The 12,216-nt window shown below is 47.2% G+C and overlaps 6 protein-coding genes across 6 annotated transcripts; 2 read left to right on the top strand and 4 right to left on the bottom strand.

Annotated features, from left to right (window-relative positions):
• Positions 1–1,018: 1,018 nt before the first annotated feature.
• UV8b_07904 (uncharacterized protein) lies at positions 1,019–2,911 on the bottom strand (the record flags this gene model as incomplete). Its single annotated transcript, XM_043145401.1, has 1 exon — positions 1,019–2,911. One exon carries the CDS (start codon positions 2,909–2,911, stop codon positions 1,019–1,021), a length of 1,893 nt encoding a protein of 630 aa, XP_043001336.1.
• Positions 2,912–3,882: 971 nt separating this feature from the next.
• On the bottom strand, positions 3,883–4,772 carry UV8b_07903 (uncharacterized protein; the record flags this gene model as incomplete). Its single annotated transcript, XM_043145400.1, has 2 exons — positions 3,883–4,094; positions 4,283–4,772. The coding sequence occupies 2 exons, from the start codon at positions 4,770–4,772 to the stop codon at positions 3,883–3,885; spliced, it is 702 nt and encodes a 233-aa protein (XP_043001335.1).
• Positions 4,773–5,474: 702 nt separating this feature from the next.
• On the bottom strand, positions 5,475–6,178 carry UV8b_07902 (uncharacterized protein; the record flags this gene model as incomplete). Its single annotated transcript, XM_043145399.1, has 3 exons — positions 5,475–5,663; positions 5,918–6,041; positions 6,141–6,178. The coding sequence occupies 3 exons, from the start codon at positions 6,176–6,178 to the stop codon at positions 5,475–5,477; spliced, it is 351 nt and encodes a 116-aa protein (XP_043001334.1).
• A 633-nt stretch (positions 6,179–6,811) lies between these two features.
• Positions 6,812–7,323, bottom strand: UV8b_07901 (uncharacterized protein; the record flags this gene model as incomplete). The annotated part of the gene is made up of 3 exons (XM_043145398.1): positions 6,812–7,011; positions 7,073–7,136; positions 7,216–7,323. The coding sequence occupies 3 exons, from the start codon at positions 7,321–7,323 to the stop codon at positions 6,812–6,814; spliced, it is 372 nt and encodes a 123-aa protein (XP_043001333.1).
• Positions 7,324–8,116: 793 nt separating this feature from the next.
• Positions 8,117–8,740, top strand: UV8b_07900 (uncharacterized protein; the record flags this gene model as incomplete). The annotated part of the gene is made up of 1 exon (XM_043145397.1): positions 8,117–8,740. One exon carries the CDS (start codon positions 8,117–8,119, stop codon positions 8,738–8,740), a length of 624 nt encoding a protein of 207 aa, XP_043001332.1.
• A 1,747-nt stretch (positions 8,741–10,487) lies between these two features.
• UV8b_07899 (uncharacterized protein) lies at positions 10,488–12,191 on the top strand (the record flags this gene model as incomplete). Its single annotated transcript, XM_043145396.1, has 5 exons — positions 10,488–10,601; positions 10,669–10,806; positions 10,926–11,289; positions 11,343–11,968; positions 12,021–12,191. 5 exons carry the CDS (start codon positions 10,488–10,490, stop codon positions 12,189–12,191), a joined length of 1,413 nt encoding a protein of 470 aa, XP_043001331.1.
• Positions 12,192–12,216: the final 25 nt, after the last annotated feature.

Raw genomic sequence — 12,216 nt, 5'->3', positions numbered from 1 at the left:
AATTCACCTATGAAGAGAAGGGACTTAGCCCAGGGCTAGGATTGCGCGTAACTGGAGGTATTAGTGCTATTCTGTAGAAACGTTGAGAGGATGCAGCTGGCCAATGTTATTGAAGGGCCTACTTGATAAGGCTGTTAGTGATGATGATGATGATGATATATAGTAGCCTGGGGCGTCGGGGTTGCTTCTGAGGCCATCGCGTAGAAGGTGAAATGTGTGTGGAGTAGCAGGAAGGAAGAAAAATGCGGCAGGTCACTACTCATGGAAAAATATATGCGAAGGTACGAGTTCTGCTTTAGACTTAGCGTTCCCGGCACGTCAATCCAGGTTCTAAAACCACCATCTAGCAAATAAACCAGTGCTATCAGGTGCCTATCTATGAGTCTAGATAATGACGAATGCCCAGAGCTTCTTTCCCTCCAAGGATTACTATCCTTTCAAACCCATATACGCATAGGTGCATATCCGACATTGATCTTTAGATTAAGCTAATTCCAAATATCCCATTTCCATCATGGGTTCAACCCCCCCTGCCTCCTCGCTCAAGGCCCTATCGTTCTTCATACACTGTTTTTCATCCATATTGAAATCAACGCGCCATGTTGAAATTATTCCGATTGTACGTCCTATTAGATTTTGGTCCGCCTGCAGTATCGGACTTCAACCAGCTACTCGAGCCATAATACCCTACACGAGCTTCTGTTGAAGGTAAAATGGACGCTATGTGCCGCAACGGGGGGCCGCTTTATCGAACGGCAAACGTACAAATCTCCACTCAACTTGAGGCCCGACTTACGCTCAGCTGTTAAATGAATGATTTCGGGCATTCAGAACTGAGAAGTTCTGCGAAAGTATGGTAGAGTGGGTCAGAAAACTGACCTCACCTCATCCAGATGAGGCGTTGGCTATTTGGCCAAGTCGACGTTCTCCATATACTCTGCTGCCGCAGCACACTGACCGGGACATTCGCACGCCTAGTGAGCTCGATCTCTCCGCGTCGGAGAGTACCCGTGCCTTATTAGCCCATCTCTACGTTGTATCGGACGTAAAGTCTATCTAAGAAATGTGAGTGTCGTATGCCGTTTGGTCTTGCTCGGGCAAATTCTTCAATCGCTTCCTGTACTCGAAACCCGCAACGCTCAACAAGATAGCACACGATGAAGTACCCCGTGCGATTGAATCCGTAGTGGCAGTGCACACCCACAACACACCGTTCCGGATATTCCCAGCCTTCTGCAACAGCACGCTCATTGAGCGTTTCCCGTAGTCTGTCTACCAACTGGATGAAGGACTCAACCTCGTCAGGCTGAGGAGGTATCTTAGAAACGGTGGGAAACTTGTGATATTGTATGCTGCCACGCTCCAAACCACGTGGATCGTAGACTGGCTGATCCTTGGATATGTCAACCACAACTTTGATGACGGATCCCCATCTCTCCACGAACTTTGACGGACAATGAAAATCATCAACTTCCCGCAATGTCTTCATAGCACGAAATATAGGTTTTCCCTGTCGTCCTATGGCCAGGGATACTGGTGTGACTGACTTCCACTTGTTCAAATTCTTCACGTCCCACTTGCCCTCGCGCGACAAATATTGTAGTTGCCAGGTCAAGGATAGTCTTTGAGTGACATGAGTCGCCAAAAAATCCGAGATGAGTCCAGCGAGGACTCTGGAGTATTGTGGCATATACAGCAGAGTATGATTTGCAGGTGCAGGCATGACAAACGAGCGTACAACTTTTGCCGGGTGTGCAGGCTGCGGAGGCACAATCGTTGAACCTTCTTCGATTGGGGTTGACGGATCGTTGTCATTGTCAGACATGGTCGTTGAGGATGTGTCTAGCCTCAAGTCTTCATCTGTACGGGTGTAGACCGCATTCCCAACCTGTGTTGTCGCATCGGAGACAGAAAGACTTGTTGCTGCTATTTTGCTGCTGTTCTTAGATGCACTTGTGTAAAGCGCGGAGTTTGCGTGACTGTTTTCCTTGTCGCCACCTAGTACGCGGATAATCTTCTCAACCTCGGCTGGTGGTGTCAGATGGTCGTTTTCGCCAGCGATCAAGTACACCGGCACATCAATATTGGCCCACGTGTCGAGGCCAGGCAGACCCCCAACAGGTATGCCCTTGTCAAAGGCCGGAAGCGAACCGTATGCCATACGTCGCCAGACTGGCGTTCTGCTCTGTTGATTGAACCGATACTGCATTGTCCTGAGCTCAGGGTCTGCTTGTTCGCCCACGAACCGAGATACGCTTGGACTATAAGGTCCTCCAATACCATCCCAGATTCGCCACAGTCCGAAAAGCCAGCCCGGAATCCATAGCAATTTCCGGAATAAACTTGTTTTTTTCTCGTCTGGCGGCCCGGACACAGGACATATAGCCACGAGCGCCATGACATGTTGTGCAAGACCTGTCTTTCGGGAGCCACTTGTACTCGCAAGTTGCGCACACAACGCCGTACCCATGCTGTGCCCAATCAATACTACCCCTTGCCCGGCTTCTTTATCCCGATGGTCCTCAATTATAGTTTCAAGCAGCTCCGCCAATTCCTCTGAGGTGTACGCAGACCATGATGTGACAGCATAACGAGAGCGCCCACATCCAGGGAAGTCAACAGATAAGCACGGGGCCAGATGAACGAGGCTGGTCAGTAAGGGTTCATACTGGGCAACAGATCCCCCTAAGCCCGGTACACATACCAGCAGCGGTAACGGGGCAGGTGTTTTTGGGAGTTCCGCTTCCTTGGCGTGTGGCCTGAAGAATACTCTGATGTCGGGGTATTCATATTGCCGGGTTTTGTAAGTCTTGAATCGTGAGTTGTTCTTGAGCAAGGGCGGATCTGTGTGATCCGAGTCAACCACCAGGGTTTTGCTTCCCCTTGGGCAAGATTCAGAAGATGCTGCCATTAAAAAAAAACTGTTGGCACAAATTTAAGGCCCGCAGAATGCGATCTAGACATGCCGTGGTATAACTGGTTATTCACAGAACACAGCGACGTTTGGGCTCAGGATATGAGGGGATGGAGAGATGGTGATGAATCGATACGCGATGCTCGGGGTGGGTTGGATTGATGTCAGCTCTCTCGTCTATGCGAGTTGCCATCACAGGTTGATGCGATGCAACGATAAACGAAGAGCGTGCGTCAAAAAGTGGGTGGAGGGGACAAGAAGAGCCATGTTTTTGCAGCCCTTGGTTTGGGGGTCCACGTCGCTGGTCTTATAACGTCGGCCTACCAATTTGTGTGTAACGATGACGGCAGTTCCGAGACGTTCTAAGACATGATGGAACGAAATTCTCCAATCGCGTGCCCAATTGGACCAAGTCCGTGAAATAGTTGCAGTAATGCCATTAAAACACAACAGGATGCATGATTTATGTTTTCATTTTTTTTTTTTTTGGATTTTTTGGACGAAAAAATATCGCACCCATGAAGGCTTTATCGTCTTACATACTCGAGAACAGCAAAGGTCGCAGCACTTGAACTTGAGCTGTGGGATACGTCAAACATCAGACACTCAGGATTTTAAAACATCCTTAGGTATAGGTGTTGATTCCTGTCGCATCCTAGCATTATCTAAGTCCGGTGTATGGACATACAGTCACCTGCTCTGTACCATGAATGATAGTCACTTTTGCATTATCGGAAAATTCCAACCTCATTTTGATCCTTATATGAACATCTGCGAGTGGAAACACATAGACTCTGCATGTCTGACCGATTTATTCGCATTTGTTGCAATGGGAAAGTAGAGTCGTTCTTTCAGTCATGGGTCGGTTTCCTGGTGCGTGACGTGATGCGAAACCTGTCGATATTTTACACAGGCAAATAAGAACTGAATGTCCTCAAGTGCCAAACGATATTGAGAAAAACCAACTCCTACTCAGAAACTCCGATTCCCTCCTTCCAGCCGAGAGGTATCAGAGCTGCAGCGACCTCGGAAACACCACGCTCAGTGGCAAGTAGATTAAATTGCGCAGCAGCGTTCCGAGTATCCAAGACTTCGACTCTCATACCCAGTTCGGCAATGTGCTTCCTAGTCTTATTACTGAGAGGGAGGTTCTGTTTGCCAACGCCAAGTACTAGTAAATCTGTTGAAAAAAAAAAGGACATTAGGTAATGAATCGGCAGTGAAGTGAAAACAGTGAATGAATACTTATTTAGAGGCCCAACTCAAGCCCTGCCAGCAAGACTCCTTCGCATGGCGTATGCGAGCAATCCAAAATGCCCCTGAAAGCGAAAGACGCAAGAAATGCGCAACTTGACGGCGTTCACGTACCTGGTCGAGGCCAAAGCAGATCAAAAAGTCCAAAAGCCTCTTGAGGAAGCTCAAATTGACCATTATCATTCAGCAGGTTAAGTGAGCCCACGGCCTCCCATGGCCTCCAAGCAAAAGCTTCCCCGTCAACAAGAAGCGCCCCATCACCACCTCTGATTGTAATCCCACTGTTGAGACCAAAGCCGTCGTACATGCAAACATCCACAGATGTTGACGGCACGGGAATGTCACCTAGCATATTCAAGTTGTTGAAGTCGGTCGGTGGTGGCTCGGAGGGTGCATCCCGGTGCGAACGGAGAGCAAATCTGCTTGTCTGGAAACACCTCGCGCGCCATCTCAGATCCGCAGGTGGTAATCTCGACAGGGGTAATGGAAGCGCAATGGAAATCAAGGACCGGCTTCCAATAGCATACGGATGCGACAGATGGCGACGAATAATCGGTCGTGCACTGCGCAGGCTGCAGTAACAACCATGGAAGTTGCTCGCCATATTGTTTGGAGAGGTTAGATGTAGAAGAATGGTGACTTGCGCTCAAAAACCCCCTCTCAAATCGTCAATTTACTTTCCGCAAGGATTGAGAAACTAATCTTGTGCCCGATAAGGTTCTTCGATGCGTTTTGGTTTTTCGTCACTGAAGTGGCAAGTTGCAAGTCTATCATTCTCCGAAGAGCAAAGCCCGAAAGACTTCAATCAAATCATCCCCACCCACCTCGAAAGAGCTGGCAGCAACAAAAATAAACAGAATACACTTCATAGTGACAAGGCGTATTTCAGTGAGAAGACGTAATTTATTCTTATGGAGCAATTGGTGACAAGTTTCGCAGCTATGAATGCACACGATCCAGCACCTTCTCCCATACCATACAATAATTAGTGGCATGCAGAAATGACGAGTCCATGCCACAGACAGGAGAACATATGGGTTGCACGATTGATACGGAAATGAAGAGAAGCCGTTGCAAACGTGATGCAGTGATACACCAAGTGATTGTTTACTTGACATTTATCGTTCAAGCACCAAGGAGGAGGTGCAGTCGTAATGACGGCATGGGACCCAACTTTTCCGGGCTCAGCCCTCCATGTATCATGCAGTTTCCTTTAAGCCCTATTGAACACCAAAGCAATGAGCCATTCCCTTCAAAAAAGTTCTTGCACAACGCAGTAAAGCAATTCCATGGCCAGAACCATCAACTATTTCTTCTTCTGGCTTTGCTCTTGCTCCTTGAGAACCTTTTTAACAATCTTCTGTTCTTCGATCAAAAAAGCTCGCACGATCCGATCGCGAACGCATCCGCCGCATCTCGAGCCCCCATAGGCACGTTGAACTGTCTTCTTGGGCTTGGAGATCTGCGAGTATTCTCGGGGTCGGAGAGCAGGGATCTGAAGTGATACTTCGGTCAGCCAAATGTATCTAGTCGAGAACCTCTTTAGGTGAAGATAGTAGAAGTTGAGAGTCGTGACGAGTATGCATCCGCATCCGAGAGCGTCTTATATACAAGTGCCGCCTCTTTACATCCCAAATTGAGCTTAAATGGCCCGCCACTGTCCAACTTGTGATTGACGTATGCCGCGTAGCTCTGTCGAGGTTCACGATGCAACTTGCGGAATTCGAATTGGTAGCGTAGAACACTTACACCAATCAGCTTGGAACCGCAGTCGCCGCACTTAGGTACAGTACCGCGCTTCTTAATGTGAAGCAGTCGAAGCTCGCCGCCGGGGGTCTTGATGACTCGAGTCCGGTTGGATCGAGTGTTGTAGCTGGAAAAGGATTAGCTATGCGTTCGAGAGAGCAGCATGAGTACCCTGACGCGAGAAGATGAAATTAAATTGTATATTTCGGGGCGAGTCCAAACTCACGGATTGCGACGGCGGTAAGTGACTCGTTGGGTCGCCATTGTTGCTGGTTGTGCTGGGAGTTTGCAGTGAAAATTCCGCCAGAGAAACGAATTTCGAGATTTGGACAAAATGTGTGTGGGTGAGGAGAACGATTTGTGCCCGCTAAGTTGACGAATCAGAGGGATACATTCGGTGCGAAGGACCCATATGATCCACGTGACCTATCTCTTCTTGGCCACCTCATTCAACCTTGGGTACCTAAGGTAGGTGGGCCTGTCTACCCTTTTCTGAAGTGCCCAAGTTTCATATTGCAGAAGTGAAAGTCCCTGATGCTTGTTATGATAATGGCTCGAAACTACACAAAATTATCACTTGTTGTATCTAGTCACGCCATGCTGTGGGCGTTTGACAAAAGTCGCAGGTTGTCTTCAGATTTCTGGTTTGCATCCGTGGGTTTCGTGTAAGTCATTGATGACTGAAAACGATCATGTACATCACAATGGCATCTCTGTAGAACGATATATTATTATCAAAAGTCAAGGGCCAGGCGTTGTACCACTGCGTCGTAGAACTTGTTGAAGAAGCAAAATATGATCTCTGTAATGAAGAGCTTGAAGCTCCTAACTTGGATGATATGACAATCCCAACGCGCTCGACGCCTCGATAAATAATATATTTTACAGTACCAGCTGTTAGTCCTTATCCATTTTGAACCAATCTGGGTGATCTCGGTGCCTCCATGGCTTTATACCTAGGGGATTTTCGTTCCGACTTTTCTCTACATAGGCAAATATTTGCTGGCTTGTGTCATCCCTCATCAAATCTACGAATTCTTTAACATCCAATCGAGCATCGTTGACTGCTTTGACAAAAGCGTTGAATAGTGCATCGGCTGCGAAAGGCATCAGTTAGCATACCCGTATCTTCTTAATTCAGCCAACTCAAAGACTCACGCGATGCATGTTTTTGTACCAAAGGGTCAAGCATTCTCGGAATAGTGTCTCGTAGGAGTCGCGCCTAGCGCAACCGGGTCAGCACTACCTTTGCAGCGTATTCAGAGTTGTTGAAACATCCTTTGGTGTGGGATGCGCCATACCTTGATGTGCAAAAGCTTGAGGCGCTTCATAGCCTGTTCTAACTGAGCCTCATCCATGACTTGCACGTCTGTATCAATAACACCGCCTTTCGTTGACTGAGCGTTCATGACGTTCTAACACTGAGAAGAGCACAAAATACGTCGCCTCGTATTAGTGGCTGAGTTCGCTGAAATATTCCTAACAAGGGAGGTAGTAGAAGCCGAACTTTGAGATGTTATGAGCTTCAATAAGTGGGCGAATGATTGATGTGTTGACAAGTGATGGGCCCCGGTGGCGGAGGTTACATTTAGGTTTACTCCGTACTACAGGTATGTAACACCACCTGTGCGCCTCTCGCAGAGATATCGAAATCTTAGAAAAATCCAGTTCCTGACCAGTCCAATTGAGACTTTAGAGAAGCAAAAGCAGCAGCGGACGTTAAAAGCCTGGCTTATGCACATAGGAAGAATGCTAATACAGTGCCGTCCTCGGGCAAGGACCGACAATCAGTCTTTTGACCCCTTGTTTCGTACCGAGTTGACCCTATGTAATGCCTTACCCACTCTATGCCCCTCAGTGGGGATCCTTTCAGCACAAGACACCAGTCACATACAACGTGACTTTATCGCTTGCTCCACCTTGGTCAGCCATGAATTACCACCCACTTACCTCAATAACCTCCAAGCTTGTTAACAGTGCGGATTAAAGTTTCTTACAGCCTTGCTTGCGCGAACGAAAGTCATCACAGTAACAAGTGTCTGTCATACGAGAAGACGAGCCAAATCTCCTGATATATATTTCGTTTTCGATTCCCTGACCCAACGGGCTAGCTACACTCTCTGCGGCCTTGCCTTTGCACAGGTTAAACAACGCGTTACCCTCGCCTCGATAAGTCGCGCCACCGTGGCCCAATCCATGACAATGCCAAATACTCCGCCGCCAGCTCTCCTTCCGCCGCCAGAAGGTATATTTCGATCATTTGATGATCTTATGGCATCAGTACAACGTGTCGCAAAGGACCAGGGCTACGGAATCGTCAAACTTCGTGCGTCAAATTATCGTGACGGAAAACCTACACGCTATGATCTGGTTTGCGATCGAGGAGGCGTCAAATACAACAGCACAGCGAAGAAGCGCAACCCGTCCACTCGCAAAATCGACTGCCCTTTCCGCGCGAAAGCTGTATGCGAGGTGCAGCTTGGAAATCAGTGGAGGTTTGCTCTACAGGAACCTCGTCATAACCATGAACCTCGCGTGCCCTCTGGAACCCCCGGGCAAGAAAACGCACCCCTTGCCACGACCATCCGATCATTTACAAACAAGCTGGATCGGTTGAGTCATGACATGGCGCAAGGATTTATGCGTATTGAGCAGCGGCTAGATAATATCGAAAAACGTATGGAAAATGTGGAGGCTCGAGCTGGAGGCTACGAACCAAGATTTCAAACAATCGAATCAAGGCTGCAGAATATGGAAGGACCACGTATGGATGGTATCGGTATGGATGATGTTGAGTCTCGCTTACTAGCCTCTACGGTCATGTAGGATGACGACCAGAGCGCTCGCTGAGCTGCGATCTGCATGGCGGATTGCTCTCAGCATCTGTAAAGGTCTGCCAGGGGCGTTGTTTAGGAAGCTACCTGGGCGTGTGCTCGTGTTTCATGATGCAGCCTACCACTGGCGCCAGTTATTATGGATACTTCAGCCTGGATGCATGGTATTCGATGTCGAATGAACAACATGTTTCCGTGGAACAGGAGGATCAACCTGGTTCTGATCCGGTATTTCCTGCGGTGAAGATTTCTATTTTTTGTTCACGATTCTTGAGACATACTTTTGGAAGGGTACTTATGGCGTTTCGGTTGTTTATAGGAATTCGTACTTTGCTGTCTACTTTCGCAGCTACGCGCTGTGGGAAAGCACTCTAGGGTCTCTTGTTGCGTACCTCAGTTTATTTCTCGTGGCATTATCTATGAATTCCACTTTCTGACTATTTAATGAGCCAATTTGGAATAATATTTTCTTGAATGGGGTGTGTGTGACATATTCCTAAATCCACAACTCTGCGAAAGTTTGTAGTCATGAAAGAGGGTACTTGAAAGCTCATCATGGCTTCTTCACTTGCAACTATCTGGATAGGAAAAAGTGCTTCATGTTTCAGGTCTCCCAAACTACTAGATAACTCATGTATCAAAGCTTGGGGAGTTGACGCCTCAAGAGGGAACTGTATTGCAAACGGTATACAGTTCCCGGTCTCCACGAGGTATACGGAAGAAAGGATCAATAGGACGGACATAAGGTCTTGCGAGAGGTAGAAAACATTTTAACAGTGCGCCTAAAGCCAGCCGCTCATTGTTCACCTAGGCCTTCGAGAAGCTACAATAAAAACAGGGCAAATGTAAGCACACTGACAATATCTCTGGCGCTACCTCATGCTGGCCGCAAATGATGTTGGGTAAAGAGGACAGCTTTTAACGTCATGGCTCGATCGAAAATATCAACGCGAAGGGTCTTTGTTCAAAGTCGAGGCACACATCCGTGGCTCTATGTACTACATCCAGATGTCGCGCATCATCTGCGTTATTTTCTCTGCCGGTTGCAATCAATTTGTGCCTATTGTATGAGGAATAGTTTCTGCATCGGCAATCACAGCAATTGGTTTAGCTATAGTTCGAAAAAAAAAAAAAAACCTGGATTCTTCAAGTCAATCATGCCAAACGGCAAATCTGTGACGATAAAACTAATTGAGTCCGAGTTTATTCTCGAGCCCTTAGCGGGATGAAAGAAGAAGAAAAATAAAGAAGAATCGTTGAATAGTGGACAGTGAAGTCTTCTCTTGACGAACACCCGGTACTAGCTGGGAAAACGCCAGAAGAGCTGCCATCGTAGAGTGAAATCGAAATTTGATAACGCGACCTCTTCAGGGCGATATTCTAACTGTCGACGAACTAGAGCTGCTGAAAGGTAGGTAGGTACCTAAGGTTTCCATGTTGATACAGCATACAGGCTTAGGCATTTATTGTATGCATCTAACCAGAGTACTCAAGTATAAGTGCTACAAGCTGCGGCGCCCAAGACACCCACGGCCAAAGCTGTTTAGACTTACCGAACTAAACCCACGGAACGTCGTTCACTGTCTATAACATTTTGACGTCTACCTAAGTTAGAATTGAAGTGAACGCTATTCAGAATAAAGCTATTCTGTATCAAGAAACAAAAAAAAAAAAACCCCACTTAGACTGTTACAATTATATTGCAAAATCAGACCCGGCGTTCCTTTGCCGATGGGATCATGCCTATTCTGTCATTCACCTTGAGTGATGAAGGCGTTTCTGCCTTTCGAGATACATTGATATGCCTCAATAAGTTCAGCGACGATGTTTCGTTAGAAGCAAGAAGAGATGCGGTAATTATTCCCTCAGCTGAGCTATGATTTAGATCTTCTTTGTTGCTAAGATTGCAACCTCGTCCAGTTTGTTCTTACAACGTTAAACAACTCCAAATCCGCCTACGCCAGCTTCAAATTCACTACAAGCAGGTTCTTCTCCAAATACCAATTCCGACCAGCCGGACAATTCCGGGATAAGTTTTATTGTACTCTGTACATTAGAGTTCGTTTCCCATTCAGCAATCCATATTTCTTCTTGCTTCCTTGGCAACTCGTTGAGCCAGCGAGACGAGCCACCCCTGCAAGATAATTTAGTTTTGCATTGCTAAGGATATCATATAGGCTCTGGTTTCTCTTTTCCGCAGCCGTTCGGTCTCAGATAGTCAACGGGATACGGAAAAGCAAACCCTCATTGACAGATGTGATGTTATCATCGATGATGGAGAAGGCATCAAGAGCCGCTTCGTCGCTCGTATCGTTTTCCGCAACGGGCTTACATCAACCCATCACTTGCCTTTTCAAATTCTTGCCCCCGTTCATGCAAAATTTAATAGACAGGATTCACCACATCATTGGACAATATCATCGAGGACTCTTCGTCAGCTCATGGACCATTTTGGACCAGGAATTGAGTATCTTGATATCAACACCGATGGAGACCACGTCAACTTTACTTGTTTTAGTGAGAAGACAGTCAGCGAAGAAGGTAAGATGACATTACTACATCAAATACCGGGTCAATACTAAAATCACATGAAGCAGTACTCAAAAAGCCATTACAAACATCTATAGCTATTGAAGCTGACGAGTTTGATGACATTGACGTTGAGGACAAGCTGCACATCGTCATCTCCGTCAAAGACTTTCGTGCAATTATTCAGCATGCTGGGATTACAGGAAACGCCATCTCTGCTCGATACTCTCTTCCCGCAAAACCCATTCAGCTCACTTATTCTGGAGATGCACTCTTCTGCGAATTCACAATCATGACTGTCGGGGAACGAGGAAGTAACCCTGACCAAAAAATCAGGAAAATTCGTAAGGGAACCGGAAATAGTGCAGGCCCACGCTTGGAAGCGACATCTCGTAAAACGAGCGTCACGCCATTTGAAGCGGCTAGGCACGCACAAACTGGTCAGCCACCTGAACTTGCAGTTGCACCCCAAAAATCAGCTATATCAGTCCCGGCACCGCATCTCGGCACCGCTAGAGCCAGTGTTTCAAGAATAGGAGCATTCGACTTGCGACCATCCCAGAAACCACCACCGCCTACTATACGATCCGAGAGTCTATTCGTAGACGATGCAGGGTGGGAACCTGTCAGAGATGAGGACGAAGATGTCGAAGACGACGTCAGATTAGAGTGGGATCATAGTGCAGACCCGGTATGATGAAGTGGTCATCTCTCGTGGTTCGTCAAAGGGCTAACTTCTATAGAACAAATCTGCGATGCAAATGACTCCTGCCGACGAGGAAAATGCCGCGAGCCTCGAACACCGTGAAGTAGAATCCAATGCACAGGCAGAAACACAAGCCGCCGAGTCAACGTACCTGGAGCCGACACAGAAACTTTCTCAAGTTAAGAATCTTGCGTTATTTCCTGACTAAAGCCGCAAATCAGGACAGCTTGGGG

This window comes from Ustilaginoidea virens, chromosome 7, assembly GCF_000687475.1.
Source record: "Ustilaginoidea virens chromosome 7, complete sequence".
In the NCBI taxonomy this organism is placed as follows: Eukaryota; Fungi; Ascomycota; class Sordariomycetes; order Hypocreales; family Clavicipitaceae; genus Ustilaginoidea; species Ustilaginoidea virens.
This window is presented reverse-complemented; position numbering and strand designations above follow the sequence as displayed.